At 41.6% G+C, this 14,420-nt stretch overlaps 1 protein-coding gene across 1 annotated transcript; it reads right to left on the reverse strand.

The window, feature by feature from the left end:
- Positions 1-488: 488 nt before the first annotated feature.
- TSLP (thymic stromal lymphopoietin) lies at positions 489-6,713 on the reverse strand. The gene is made up of 7 exons (XM_032626527.1): positions 6,486-6,713; positions 5,600-5,764; positions 4,745-4,793; positions 4,204-4,340; positions 3,381-3,425; positions 2,620-2,754; positions 489-605 (listed from the first exon to the last, which is right to left on the reverse strand). Exons 1-7 carry the CDS (start codon positions 6,711-6,713, stop codon positions 489-491), a joined length of 876 nt encoding a protein of 291 aa, XP_032482418.1.
- Positions 6,714-14,420: the final 7,707 nt, after the last annotated feature.

A 14,420-nucleotide genomic window follows, 5' to 3' on the forward strand; every position in this document is an offset into this window, starting at 1 on the left:
ATTATATGTACAACTTTTGTGCACTCTTTTTTCTTTAATTCTCTTCTTTTGTAAATTTTTGGTATAAAAAGACAAGAAGTGTCAGTACACATGGAAGAAATGTCTCCCTTTTAAACAGAGGTTTACATGCTATAGTGTTCAACTTTTTTCCTTGAAAAAGTTCTCCTTCTACTACACTTTTAGATTCTTTCTTTGAGCAGGGCTCATGTAGTTCCAGCTGAGAATTACTGCCACAAATTCAGTGGTTCAGGCATGAATGCTAAAAAAATGTCTCCTCCGACATGTGAAGGACGGTACTTCCCCCATATTATAAACCTACGTTAAACAATAAAAGCTTATAAAAATAAGCTAAGAAACCCTTTTATAATTAAAAAAAACTATTAGTGGTCTTTTAAATGTCACAGTTAGAGTTAACAGTTCCATCTACCTAATAAAGATGATTAATTTGTTGCTGTGAAATGTGACTTTACCGAAGGTTTACTTTGTTTCTATGAAATGCGGCTGAAACGTCTCCACAGTTCTATCAAATATGAGACTTGTTCTAGGCATTTATCTGTTTTGACTTCTCTTTTCCTTCTTTTCTTCATTGTCTGAGTATTATTTATCTGTGGAATAGGAGAAGCAATAGTCAAAATTAATTGTCACTATCTTTGAGTGGCTGGTTATTTTGTCTTCTTTATGCAAATCTATCTCTCAGTCTGTCCCCCAAGACACCTACACACTGCTCCTATGTGCTTTCTCCAGAAGAATGCACTCCTGTCTCTCCACCCAAGTACTTCAAGGCCAAGCACCACCTCCTTCGCAAGCCCTCTACTAATTGCTCAGACATTTCTTTTGGAAATTCTTCTAGTGCTTCAGAGTGTTTTTCACTTAACTTGGCTCTCAATTACCTACTGTTTTATCATGGGTATTCCCTGTAGCACTGAGCACAATGCCTTATAGATAAGAAACACTATTTATTGAATGATTAAATTGATAAATAGCTGATGATTTCATGACCTCCCTGACAAGATCATAAATTCCTCAAGAAAAGGAGTCATCTCATGCCTCTTCATAGATACAATTCAGTAGACCTATTATTTGTACCCAAAGTGCTCCCACCTTCTGTCCCTCCCAACCTCCTAGATGTGCTACAGACACCTGAAGGCTTATTCTGAAGACGAGTCTAACTGTCAAAAAAAGATTGCAATCATCTGATATATTCCTTCACCTGAATTACTCTCAAGTAGTGACTGACTGGGCCTCCTAGACACACAGTATTCAGACCAATAAAGTTCACCAGGTTACAAAGCATGGTTACAAAGGCTTACCATCTACAGTCTGCTAAATCATAATTAAATATTATTGGTTTTAGGCTCTCTCCCTTTGGGCTTGGGAGAGGGCTGAAATAAATCACTCCAGACGTTCCCTTTTTCACATGTTGTCCAAACTTATCTAGCCTGTCCTCTATGCTCTTCTTATATGGATGAACATCACTGTGGCCATCTGTAGATTTGCCAGAGTCTCCTTAAGAGAAGATATAGAGCCAAACAGGTTTTTCACATGGCTGCCTGGTATTGAAGATCCAACTCAAGCTAAGTCTAGAACCCTATGGCTTCAATCTTCAGTCTCTAAAAACTAACAGCCTTGGTCACCCAGACACTCAGTGTGCAGACTGATAAAGTCCACCACTTAAAAGGCCCCAGTCATACAAATCTGCACTGTCTCTTTTTGTCTTTTTAAAAATTGTCATCAGGAAGATAAATTCCCTGCTTTACTTGCCTGCTGAAATAAATATTTATTGAGAACTTGTTACATACCAGGCACCGTTCCAAGTGCTTTTACATATATTGACTCATTTAATCCTCATAAACACTCTATATGGGACTTGCTAGTATGATCCTCATTTTGCAGATGAAACTGAACACACAGAGGCTAAGTAATTCATCCAAATTTTCACAGAAGTTATGGGGCTAGGATTCAAAATCAGGCAGGACTGTGCCCAGACTTCCTGCCCCAGCTCTGCACTGTTTCCATATTTAAAGTTACACATTCATTCAAATGCACGTAACTGCGTATGCAAAAGATCCAAATGCACGTAACTGCGTATGCAAAAGAGAGAGCAATAGCACCCATACAAGCAATTACACAAACATGGGGTAGAGATTTAATGTATAATTTAACATTTAAAGAAAGACGTATACAATTATTAAATGATAAGCCCAAGCAATGCTGCTCATAATACTTTGGAATGGATAAGAATCTCATAAAGAGTCCATACACGGGGACTGTGATTTTGAAGGTCTAGCCTGGGTCCCTGGGAATTGGCTTTTGAACAACCACTCTCCCATGCTTGAGAAGCCAGGACATTCTGATGTAGGAAGCTCAGTGATCATGCTTTGAAATACTGGCCTAAGGTTTAGAACACAATTCTGCCAAAAGAATCAGAACCCTAGAAACAGATGGGTTTCAATCCAGTTGTCAACGTGGGACTAACCGACAATCTACAGGTTTTACCCGCTCATTTGCCCTTCGAAAGACAGAACCTAAATAAAAATCACAACTCTGCACGGAAGCCCTACTTGAATTCAAGGTTAGCTCCAAGATATTAAAATGCGACCTTAGGATGCATCGGTTTACCTGAATTCCGGAGTAGCCTGAGCACCCGAGGGAGAGCGTAGCATTAGTTTGCTTGGCGAAGGTTTCCTTGGCAAGTGAGGCGCAGCCGTAGATGGGTTTAAAGGTAAAGTGCTCGATTTTAATGAGGCAATCCGGCTGCTCGCAGGCGGCAAAATTTACGAGAAAGGAAGAAAACGCCAGGGAGAAAAAAAAAAAGAGAGTTGATAAGACATGAGTTAAAGGGGCAGCGGGGGCGGGGGGAGGGAGAGGAGCGGGAGACACTACAAAGGCGATTCGAGCAGGAGGAAAGAGGTCGGGTGAGCTGAGGAGAAAGAGGCCAAGGAAGGCAAAGGAAGGAGGGGTGTTACATTGCAGAGGGCGCTTAGGGAGAAAGGACTCGCGCCGGTCTCGCTCCGCCCACGTCTGCAGGTCCGAAGGGCAGCGCTGAAAGCGGAGGCTCGCACCCCGCAAGGGGTGCCCCTGACGTCGTTCCCTGGTCCCCGTTCCCAATTTGCCTTTCCTCCCTAGGGCGAGGGGTAGGAGGAGCCTCTCCCGGAATCCCGCTCAGATCCGACAGACTTCCTCACCTTATATTAGAACAGAAGTGGCGTCCCGAGCTGGGCACCGGCGCAGAGGTTTCCCGCAGCCCAGACGTCCCTACTGGGTCAGCGTCACCTGGGAGCCCAGCCACGATCTGGGGTTCTACCCACCGCAGGATACCTCCTCCCCGGGATGCCTGGCATCTCTCTGGAGAAAGCCAGAAGCACTAACCACTTACTCACCGCGTCTTCACAGTAGACGAACTTGTTAAACCTGATACTCTTCGTCTGGAAGAAAGAAAAAATAGCATACGACAAAGAGGGTCAAGACTTAAATTCACGGGAGTAATCATCGCCCCACCCCCTTCCACTGTTCCCAGGTTTTATAGATGCTCTGAAAGCAGTTTCCATTTAGGCACTTGTTTCCTTTGCATCTGTTTCTGTGTTTGACAAGGTAGTGAAACATATAGGGTCTTCAGATAGTGCCTGCTAGTGTTTGAAACTGGATATCGAATGATCCTGTCCTAGAGGGAGATCTTCATGCATTTCACACATACATGCTCTATCCATAAACTAGAATAATCAGGAAAATGATTACTACTGTATATTAAACAATCTGAAGTACCTTTATCCCACAATGGCATCCTAAAGCATCTAGAAAACTAGAAAGACCTGAAGCGTACATTCTACCAGGCTATCCTCACTGGGTAGGGCTTAGCTCACAAGAATTCCCTCCTCTCTTTCTCTTTCTTTCTCAAGCCCTTAATCACTGTCTTTTTTTTTTTTCCCCACTAGTGAGGAGGATTTAACAGAGAGTAGACAACCTTGCTGGACACCTATCAATATCTGCTCATCATCAGCATCTGTACATTAATTAGTGTGCCAATTTCTAGGTAGTCAGTTTTGAAGCCAATATATTTCGGTACCACTTGTAAATTTTTTTTTGACAAAATGCTGGGCCATGATTATTTTCCAAATTATTTTTCTTTCCTTGAAGGTTAAATTGTAGTGTGTGTGTGCCTACTCTTACAATAAAAATACATTTCAAAAAAGTTTCTTCACTTACCCCATTTATATATACATTCAGTTCTGGATGAATGACGTCCTGGTAAATATCTTTAATATTCTTAAAGTCACAGTCAGTAAAATTGTAGGTTAGCACGAGCTCTACCAGTTGCAAGATGAAGATCTTCCTGAAAAAAACTGAACAAATAATAAGGTATCAGGCAATGTACTTGGAAACCCAATCCCACCCCAGTTTCACACTAAACTCTTTCCACCAACACTGAATTGCTTCTAGAGCTGCAGGGCCTGCCTTAGGGGTAGGTGCCCAGGCACCACTTGTTGCCTCTTATTCCCAGTGCACACGAAGCCCATATTCACCCATATTGTTGCCTTAGGTTGGAGCCTCCCTGATGCTCTAGAGTTTTCTGGCTCCACATATATAACACCTAAACGCCTACGGGCTCTTTTCTCCTAGGCCAATGATTTTCCTTGTTGTCACTCTCTTCCTTTATAGAATTCTAAATTGATGACATGAAAGAAAAAATAGCCTAGCCAAACCTATGGAATTTTAACATTAGTAAAATCATCAGAATTTCCCTCACCTTCCTCCTTTTGTCTTTGCCCTAAACCTTTTATATGTGCCTGAATGTGCTTTAAGAAAGAGATAACCACATCTTTCTCCTACAGGGCTGGTTCTAAGACCAAACCCCTTTCTTGGGAAAAACACCCCAAACAGTAACCACTGTAAAAAGTAGGTACCACTGCTCCTGCATGCTGTACACTCTGAGCATTTCCTTTGGCCACCTCCAACTAGTGCTTTTCCTTCTCTGTGGCTACTGAGAAAACACATGTGCTCACTTAATGGGATACTTTGGAGGGTGGGTGCAGCTTCAGGTTTGGACCGCACTTCCAGATAAAGGCATTAAATATGCATTAGTGACCAGAACCATAGGGGCAGGGACGATAAGAAATTGAAATGAATGTGAAAAGATCTGATGGGCCTCACCCTCAAAAAACTTACTTTCCAAAGCACTTACCAACTTCGTGAAAGTGCTACTCTTGGGTGACTGGGGGCACCTTAGGGGCTGCAGTCCCTCTAGCAAGTTCTGTAGGTGTCAAGAACTTTTTTTTTCTTTCTTTTTTTTTTTTTTTTTTTTTTTTTGCGATACGCGGGCCTCCCACCGTTGTTGGCCTCTCCCGCCGCGGAGCACAGGCTTCGGACGCGCAGGCTCAGCGGCCATGGCTCACGGGCCCAGCCGCTCCGCGGCATGTGGGATCCCTCCGGACCGGGTCACGAACCCCTGCGTCGGCAAGCGGACTCCCAACCACTGCGCCGCCAGGGAAGCCCCTCAAGAACTTTTAAACCCACAAAGTGCACGGTCCTGTCACCTTCACAGGCCCGCTCTTCAGGGCTGCGTTTAGGAACTGGAACTCTAGACGCCAGGATCCCGGCAGACCGCACGGCGCAGTGCGCAGCGAAGCACGCGCGGCAAGGTGCTGTCCAGCGCGCAGCTCGCCCGGAGGCTCGCACAATTCGTGCGCCCGGCGCCCCGGCGCCGAGCCTTAGCCCCACGCTGCGTAGCCTGGACAATTTCGGTCAGCTGGGGCCTGAGCTCCGGCACCTGTTTTAGGGGCGGGAGAAGCAACGAGATGGCGGGCTTGGATTTGCCCTCGCAAACTCGTGTGAATCCAGAAAACGGAGTTTAAACGCTGCGAAGTGAGTTAGGGAGAGCGCCCTAGAGGATGCCTAGCCGCCTTCTGTGCTCTGACAGCGCCAACAGGGAGTTGAAGGCAAGGAAGACCCAAACCGACGGGGCTGCTGGGGGATGAACCCTTCTCCAGACGAGATTGGCCCGCGCTGCCTCGGGCTCTCCTGACACCCAACTCTCCTCTTTCCCCCCTTCCATCCCCCAACCCCCTTGCGTGTCAGAGCCTGCAGAGTCCAGGTCCTTGGGAAGTTCCTAGGAGTCATCTCCGGAGCCACCGAGACAGGGCGCCCCACGTGAGTACTAGCAAATGTCACAGGCCACGCCGAGCCAGGGAACATCAGCGGGTGGCGAGCGAAGCAGGAAAAGTACGGAATCGGGGTGGTGGGTGGGGTGAGGACGCGAGCCAGAAGTGAATTTTTTTATAGAAGGCGCGCCACAGCTGTACCAGTACAGCTGGACCCAATTCGCTCGTTAATGCCTGGGGGTAAATGTTGTGGCGCTGATAGGAGTGTAGGACAAACGCTGATTCACCGCTGACTTCAAAGATGGGCTTTTCTGGAACCCTCCAAGTCTAGGATTTAATGTGGCAGTATCCTTTGAAGAGAATTCCTCCGCCTCTCTCTCTCCGCATCACCAACTTTTCAGGGTCTTGTGGGATGATGCCAAAGCCTGATTCATCTGCTATGACATGAGAGGTGTTTCTGATCGGCAGCTGGAGATTGGGTAGGCGGACAGGATCCTGAGACACAGATTTCTTCACTGGGTTGGGATATGCTGAGGGGGCAGGGGCAGAGGAAAGCAGATTTTGCCCAGGTTCCACTTGCATTCTTCTAGGGCAGGGGTCCCCAACGCCCCTGGCCATGGCTGGTAGCGGTCCATGGCCTGTTAGGAACCCGCTGCTCATCAGGAGGTGAGTGGTGGGCTGGGGAGCGAAGCTTCATCTGTATTTACAGCTGTCCGCCCCCGCTCACATTATGGCCTGAGCTCTGCCTCGTGTCAGCATTATGGTGAGTTGTATAATTATTGCATTATATATTACAATGTAATAATAGAAATAAAGTGCACAATAGATGTAATGCGCTTGAATCATCCCGAAACCATCCCCTCCCCCAATCTGTGCAAAAATTGTTGTTCCACGAAAGCAGTCCCTGGTGCCAAAATAGTTGGGGACCGCTGTTCTACGGTGTAACCGAGCTGCCGCCCTTCCTTTGTTTCTTCCTTTAAAACTGCGTCTTTGGCGGTTTTTGTTGAGATAGGGCAGACAGTGTTCCCCTCCCTCCTCAGACATCCTGGAAGATGTCTCTTTGCCTGTTAAACACTTGTGCCTGGGGACCCCAATTTCCTTATCTATTATTATGTGGCCTCTTAGATCACTTCAATCATATCACTTTTCTGCTCAAAAACTCTTGGTAAACCCCGGTTGCCTTGACATTTACAATCATCCTTCCCCACCTGGCTCCAAGCTGTCTTTCCAGCCTTGTCTCCTTTATTCTCCTAGGCTTCTGCCAAATAGCAGCTGAAGGTAATATGCTCTAAAGGTGTCCTTGCTTTCTTCTTCCCAGCCTCATATCCTCAGGTGTAGGCATTCTCCTGTTATTCAATGCTCATTTCACTGGACACCTCCTCCAAAAGTGGTCTCTTACCTGGATGTGACCTCACTTTCCTTTAAGCCATATTTATTTTGGGCTTCCCTCTTATGACCTCCATTTATTATATAATATATCAATAATGTTTTTCAACCTTATATTTTTACTGGACTGTGCATTCCTTAGAAACAGGGAATGGTTTATAATAATTGATTTGTTCCGTATCAATTTAATTTTTTCCAAAAACATTTGAAGTGGCTTGCTGTAAATGCATTGGTACTAGAAGGTAAAAAAACAGTCAAGATAAGACAGGAAAGGTACCAAGAAATAAGGAAGGTGAGGGAAGGCCATAGAAGAATATTATTAAGAACTGAAGAATTAAGACAAGTTCAAAAGTGAATACTGATCTTCCAAACAACGATTGCAAAGGAGAGAATATGATGGACTCTACAAGTTCATCAGGGGAAACCAATTTTTCTTATGCCTATTATCATCATAGTTAGCACTGTAGGGCTCAGCTTATGTGCTATATAATATATACTCAAATTCTCAATAAGTTGAAGTATATATTAACCTTCTTTTAAGATCATTGTCAGGAAGCAAATCATTTCCTATTGAAAGAAGCTCTCTATAAAGATTTCTCTTTATAACTTTTTGCTACTGTACTCCTAGAATCCACTTAGGCCTTGCCTGGGACAACAATTCAGGTAAGGGCATCTCTGAAAATTCCTAGCGGGCTGAAGAGCGTTTTCTCTCTTTCCATTTGGTCAAATGCTAAAGATGTGAACAGTAGCTTCATGTATAGTTTGGGAAATCCTAGGTTAGGTCAAGAATGGTATCTTCCATGTGGTAGGAAAGTGATATGATTTGTAGCACTCTGTGATTACTCGGAGAACTTAGGTAATACTCTCACCCATGAGATGGGTCAGAAAATGACCCAGAACCCAGCTCTCTTTTCTCTTACCCTCACTAAAAAGGTGTCATTTATTTATTTCCTTAATTTTTTATTTCTTATTAATAGCTCCCTTTCTTTTTCGTTCCCTTATTTTTTCCCTCCCATCTTTTAAATTTACTTCTTTCCTCCTCTTCTTTTAACTATCCAGAGTATTTAAAGTAGCTAGTCCTCATGGGGAATTCAGTTTGGTGTTTGAAGTAGATCCAAGTTGTTAGGAAAAAAGCGTACTATTTTTTTTTTTACCTTATTAAATCATAGTGTCATTGGACTTTAAAAAATGGAAGCGTTATCAGATAGGTTATTGATGAAATGGGAGAGATCTCCCTCTATTGAGTAAGAAAAGTGGATAACACCAAACTTGGTAATATTTTAAGATGTGTGACAATGGACTTTCCCCAGCAGATGGTTATTCTTTTGGGCCTGGAAGTAAAGTGAATTACTCTAGATTCTCCAGGATGCTGGTCATATAATTACTTCTCCTCTTGGTTTTCATATACTCATGCAGAAAGGAAGGGCCACACTTTGCAGTGGTGAACATTCTTTCTTTCTTGATGCTCTACCTTCATTGTTCATCAGCATAGTATAGTATTTATGTAATGTGAAGTATGTAATGTATGATTTGTGATAACTGCAGCATATATACATTTTGTCCATTAATTTTGTGTTATATACTCAAGCAGCCTTGCTGTTGGTCTGAATCATTGACTGGTATCACCAAACTCCATACTTCCTCTAAGATCCTTTGGGGATATTTGTAGACCAGAAAGTGACATGAGGGAGTTTCCTGTGACAAATGCAAAAAACATCCCTTTTATCTTGTTTTATTCCCAGGCTGGTTATACCTGCATAATCAGCCTATGGCCGAGAAATGTTGCCAGATATTTTTATATTAGGGAGTGAAGAAGTCTAAATACATGCATGAAAACCTGGTGCTTGTGCTCATTCCTCTGGAGAGAAACAGTGTAAGCCTCATCCAATTGGAGTTAAAAGAGCTTGCTTACTTTACTGTTTTCTACACTCTAATAGGAAATGAACAAGGAGAGGATTATTCAAGAAGAAGGTAGAAGTTGAGCTTTCTTAGAATGCTTCAAAAATGCTGTCGAAGAGGTCAGAGCTGAAGGGTAGTTCTAGTGCTGGATACCTTTGCAAGGATATTTACTAGGCTGGATATCTTCTCTTTTTCCCTCCAGATATATTCTTCACTCTTCCCTATCCTGCTTTGTACATCAGGGAAGCTGACCCATAGGACTGTATCAACAGGCTCCTTTGACTTCTGGCTGGGTTCAGCCAATGGGAGATATTGACAAGAGATCAGAGGGTAGGAGGACAGTGAAGGTGGGATTTTAATTCACTCACTTTATCCCTGTTAGCTCCTCATAGATGGGATGCTTTTCTCTCCTGAGGGCCTCAGATTGTGTTGGTTGACTTTTTCATCTTTCTACCTTTCAGGTTCTGGTAACCATGCCCTTCCCCTCTCTGTCTCTTTAGATCTAGGGGTGATAATAGCTCTTACTCTTGTTAGCCTGGAGGTACTGCTCTACTTGAAATGTTATGATTTGGCTGGGCTAGGCCCAGTTTATACCCATTGTCTTGGCATAATTAATTAATAAATCTTCCTCATACCCTCAAAAGTAGCACAATTTAAACGATAAATTATATGATTATCAATTTCCCTATAGTTCCTTTGTTAAACTCTCCTACAATTGACCAGTTTAAATGTGCCATTTGTTTCCTATGGGCCCCCTGATGGAAACAGTTACCTACAGTCATCACCTGAAGCCATCATCTAACATTCCTTTCCTCACCTTTTGTGTCTACCTTGTGGCATCATACTAGTTTTACAACTTTTGCCCAGGAAATCGTGGCTCTTGATATGTAATTAACTTTTTTTCTAAAATTTAGACTTTTTCCTGCTCTTAACTGTGAAAGATGAGTTATAAGAAATTCTGCAATTTTCCTTTTTTTTTCAAATGACATGTCTTTATAGTAATATCACCAGCCAGGATTTGTAAGAAAGCTACCCATCTACTGATTCTATTGTGTAATTTGCTTTTTAGTTGAGCCCTTACTGTTTATGTAAAAAGGGTTTTAAGAAAAGTGACCATTATGTGAGTCAAGTGGTATGTGAGTCAGGTGGTAGCCATTAGCTTATTTCTTCTCTGGTATGTTGGAGGCCGTCCAAAGATCTCCCCTATAGTGAATCCCACTACGCCCAGTAATGATATCTGGGTTAAGCAATCACCCTAAATATTTCCTCTCTTAAACATAATAAGCTCCTAACAACCATTTTATGATTGTGCCTCATTAAGGCCTACTTTCTTTCCATAGAGCCAGTCTGGGTTTCTGAGAAGGGGCCGCCCAAGAATTCTAGAATTCCAGACTCGTGGTGAGGGTGGAGGGAGGAAAACAAAGAAAAGGAGAAGGAGACTGGAAAGTTGAGGGTGATAAATGGACAGCAAATAAATATGGAGTCTAAGAATTTGACCTGGGGCCTGTCCTCAGGTGGGACTATCACCTAGAAAAAATGCTAGCAGTTTACAGCAGGTGGTCAGCAAACTACAGCCTGTAGGCTGAATCCTATCCACCTGCTTATTTTCGTAAAGAAAGTTTATTGGGGCACAGCAACGCCCATTTGTTTACAGCATCGTCTCTGCCTGCTTCTGCTCTGCAAAGACAGAGTTAAACAGTTGAGACAGAAACCATCTGGCCTGCAAAGCTTCATATTTGGTATCTGGCCTCTTACAGAAGTTTGCAGACTTCTGGTTTAGAGAATTATTCCACTTAGCCTTTTAATAGGTTTGGTTGTTCACTTTCTATGGTGTTTACCATCCTTTTATCAAAAAGAAGATCATCAACAGTGTGTGAGGATCCTGTGGCCGCAAACCAGTAATTTCTCCATGACTTATAGTCTTTTAATCAAGGGAATTTTCCCCCTTTTGTTCTGACTTCTTACCCTTGTTCCTAAAATTTGTACTGTGAACTTTTAATTCACAATAAGTACCTAGGAATATTGATTATACTCCCAAGTTCCTAAGTCCTTTCTCATGATGTACTTCTAACAGTTTTAAAAGTTCCAATCTCTTTTAGAAAACAGTTGTTCCAAAAATGCATTTGAAAGCAAGAGATGGAGTCTATAAACAAGATATACAATAAGTACTTCATTCTTTGTTATTTTACAAAACCAGGAAAGAACCTGGGTAACTCCATATCTCAGAGAATACAGACTACTCTCACCTGTTTGAAAGAAGAGATTTATAGAATTGTATTGTGATTGTTATTCCTGTTAGAAGAATGTGCCAGTGTACAACTTCATTGTAATTGAATTCAATGAAGAATACTTGCGTTTCCTCGAAACCCCCAAACTTTTCTGATACTGAATTATTTCCCATTTATACTCATATTTTTATAAAGTGAGTCAGAGTTTTTTTTTTTTATTGGTGACTTTTCTTCAAGAGATTTCTTCTAGAAGACAGTAGTTTTTGAATAATGTTGATAATTTTAGACCTATGCATTTGAATTCATAGTATGCTTATATTTGCATTCAACTTAGGGCCTAGCACATTGACTCATTATATCTTCATGTAACTCAATTCTATTTAATATTTATTAAGCAACTACTAGTTGCACTGAAGTAAATCCAAAGATTCAGATAATGCCCTATGGTATTTTGTTTTATAAACAAATGATTTTATTTATTTATTTTTGTTTGTTTTTAAATTTTATTTATTTATTTTTGGCTGCATTGGGTCTTTGTTCCTGCGTGGGGGCTTTCTCTACTTGTGGCGAGCGGGGGCTAATGTTCGTTGCAGTGTGTGGGCTTCTCATTGCGGTGGCTTCTCTTGCTGCGGAGCACAGGCTCTAGGTGTGCAGGCTTCAGTAGTTGCAGCATGTGGGCTCAGTAGTTGTGGCTTGTGGGCTCTAGAGCGCAGGCTCAGTAGTTGTGGCGCACAGGCTTAGCTGCTCCGCGGCATGTGGGATCTTCCTGGACCAGGGATCGAACCATTGTCCCCTGCATTGGCAGGGGGATTCTTAACCACTGTGCCACCAGGGAAGTCCCTAAATAAATGATTTTTTAAAGAAACATGAGATATAATAATTAAAAGAATATAGTGGGTCAATGAATAGTCACTTAGTTCAAGAATCAGGAGATGAGGGCATATGATCCTTACTTTGACTCAGGGCAATTTGCTTACAAATTCTCTTTTCTCTTTATGCCTCACTGGGATGATTTAAAGAGGAGTTAATATATACAAAAGCCCTTGAATATTTGGGGAGAGGCCCAGTTGTGCATTTTATGAGTTAAAGTGCAAAAACAATGAGCACACAAGTCTCTTCTTCAGATAGATTGCGCACCATTAGGTGTCTCAGTGGGAGTGTGCAGCCTCACCTGCACCTGAGAAACAGGGATCCTGAGCACTTATATAATGAGCAGTCATGGCCATTTATCTATTTTGGCAAAGGGTTTGGAGTGACGATCTTCATGAGTCATTATTTTGCAATTGCAGAGTGAGGCTAAGTATCTGTTTTCCTCTGCTTAGGCTTCAATAACAGAATAGCATAAACTGGGTGGCTTAAACAAGAGACACTTATTTCTCACAGTTCTGAAGGCTGGGGAGTTCATGATCAAGGTGCTGGCAGATTGGTTTCTGGTAAGAGCTCTCTTCCTGGCTTGCAGACATCTGCATCCTCATATGGCAAAGAGAGAGAGAGAGAGAGAGATCATCTCTCCGGTGTCTCTTCTTATAAGAACACTAATCCCATTATGAGGGATCCACACATATGACCTAATTACCTGCCAAAGGCCCCATCTCCAAAGACCATCACATTGGGGATTAGGGCTTCAACATCTGAATTTTTTTGTCCGGGGTTGGGGGTAGGGGACACAAACATTCAGTCTATAACATGCATATCTATCTGACAAGTTGTAGAAAACAAGCATTCCTGAGTTGGAAACTAGGGTCTAGATCCTCGAGGCCAGGAACTTCTACTTCTTTTCAGTCTCCATGGTAGATAAAAAATACACATTTATTGATGACTGATTAAAAAAAAAGTACTAGATGAAATCATTAAACATAATACTCTAATCATCTTTATGTTCTGTATTTTAGGAAATGGGAACTATTTTAAAGATACAGAAATTGTAGAGAATAACAAAACATCCATATCCCTGCTAATCAACTCTAACAGTTTTAACATTTTGCCATATTTGCTTCAGTTTTTTTAAAAAAGAAATACAACATTACAGATGCAATGCACTATGGATTAGCTAACCATATTATATCAATGTTAAATTTTCTCATTTTGATAATTATACCATCGTTATTATTTAAGGGTAAAGGAGCGCTATGTGTGCAACCTACTCTCAAATAATTCAGAAAAAAGAAGTGTGTGTGTGTGTGTGTGTGTGTGTGTGTGTGTATGTGTGTGTAGGGAAAGAGAGAAAAAAGAATAAGAGAATAAGAGAGGATAGAGATGAAAAAATAGATAAAGTGAGGTAAAGGATATATGAGAGTTCTTTGTTCTAGTCTTGTACTGTTTCCTAAATTTCAAATTATATCAAAATGAAAACCTGCCAAATAATTACAGATACATTTGAAGCCTCTGTGTGTCATTCCATAATTCCTATAATTACTATTCCTTTCCCAAAGTAATTATTACTATGAATTTGGCGTTTATCATTCCCATGCATAGCTTTGTAATTTTTTAAACAAATATATATGTTCGAAAACAATTTAGTTTCTAAAAACTTTATATGAATATTATTCTTTATATATTCTTCTAGAGATATTATATACATATGTATATATGTACATATGTTTATACATAGCAGCAAAATGTTATATGTATCTGTTTATTTCTATTTTCACAGAAATGGTAACAGTGTAATACACTATTATGAGCCCTCTTTTCTTCAAATAATAATATGCTTTAGACACTGTTTCCAATTATTTCATAAAGAGTATTTCTAGAATTTTTGTTGTTTCACAGTACTCCATTTGTATGAAAACATCAAAATTTATTTAAAGTT

This window comes from Phocoena sinus, chromosome 3, assembly GCF_008692025.1.
Source record: "Phocoena sinus isolate mPhoSin1 chromosome 3, mPhoSin1.pri, whole genome shotgun sequence".
Taxonomy (NCBI): domain Eukaryota; kingdom Metazoa; phylum Chordata; class Mammalia; order Artiodactyla; family Phocoenidae; genus Phocoena; species Phocoena sinus.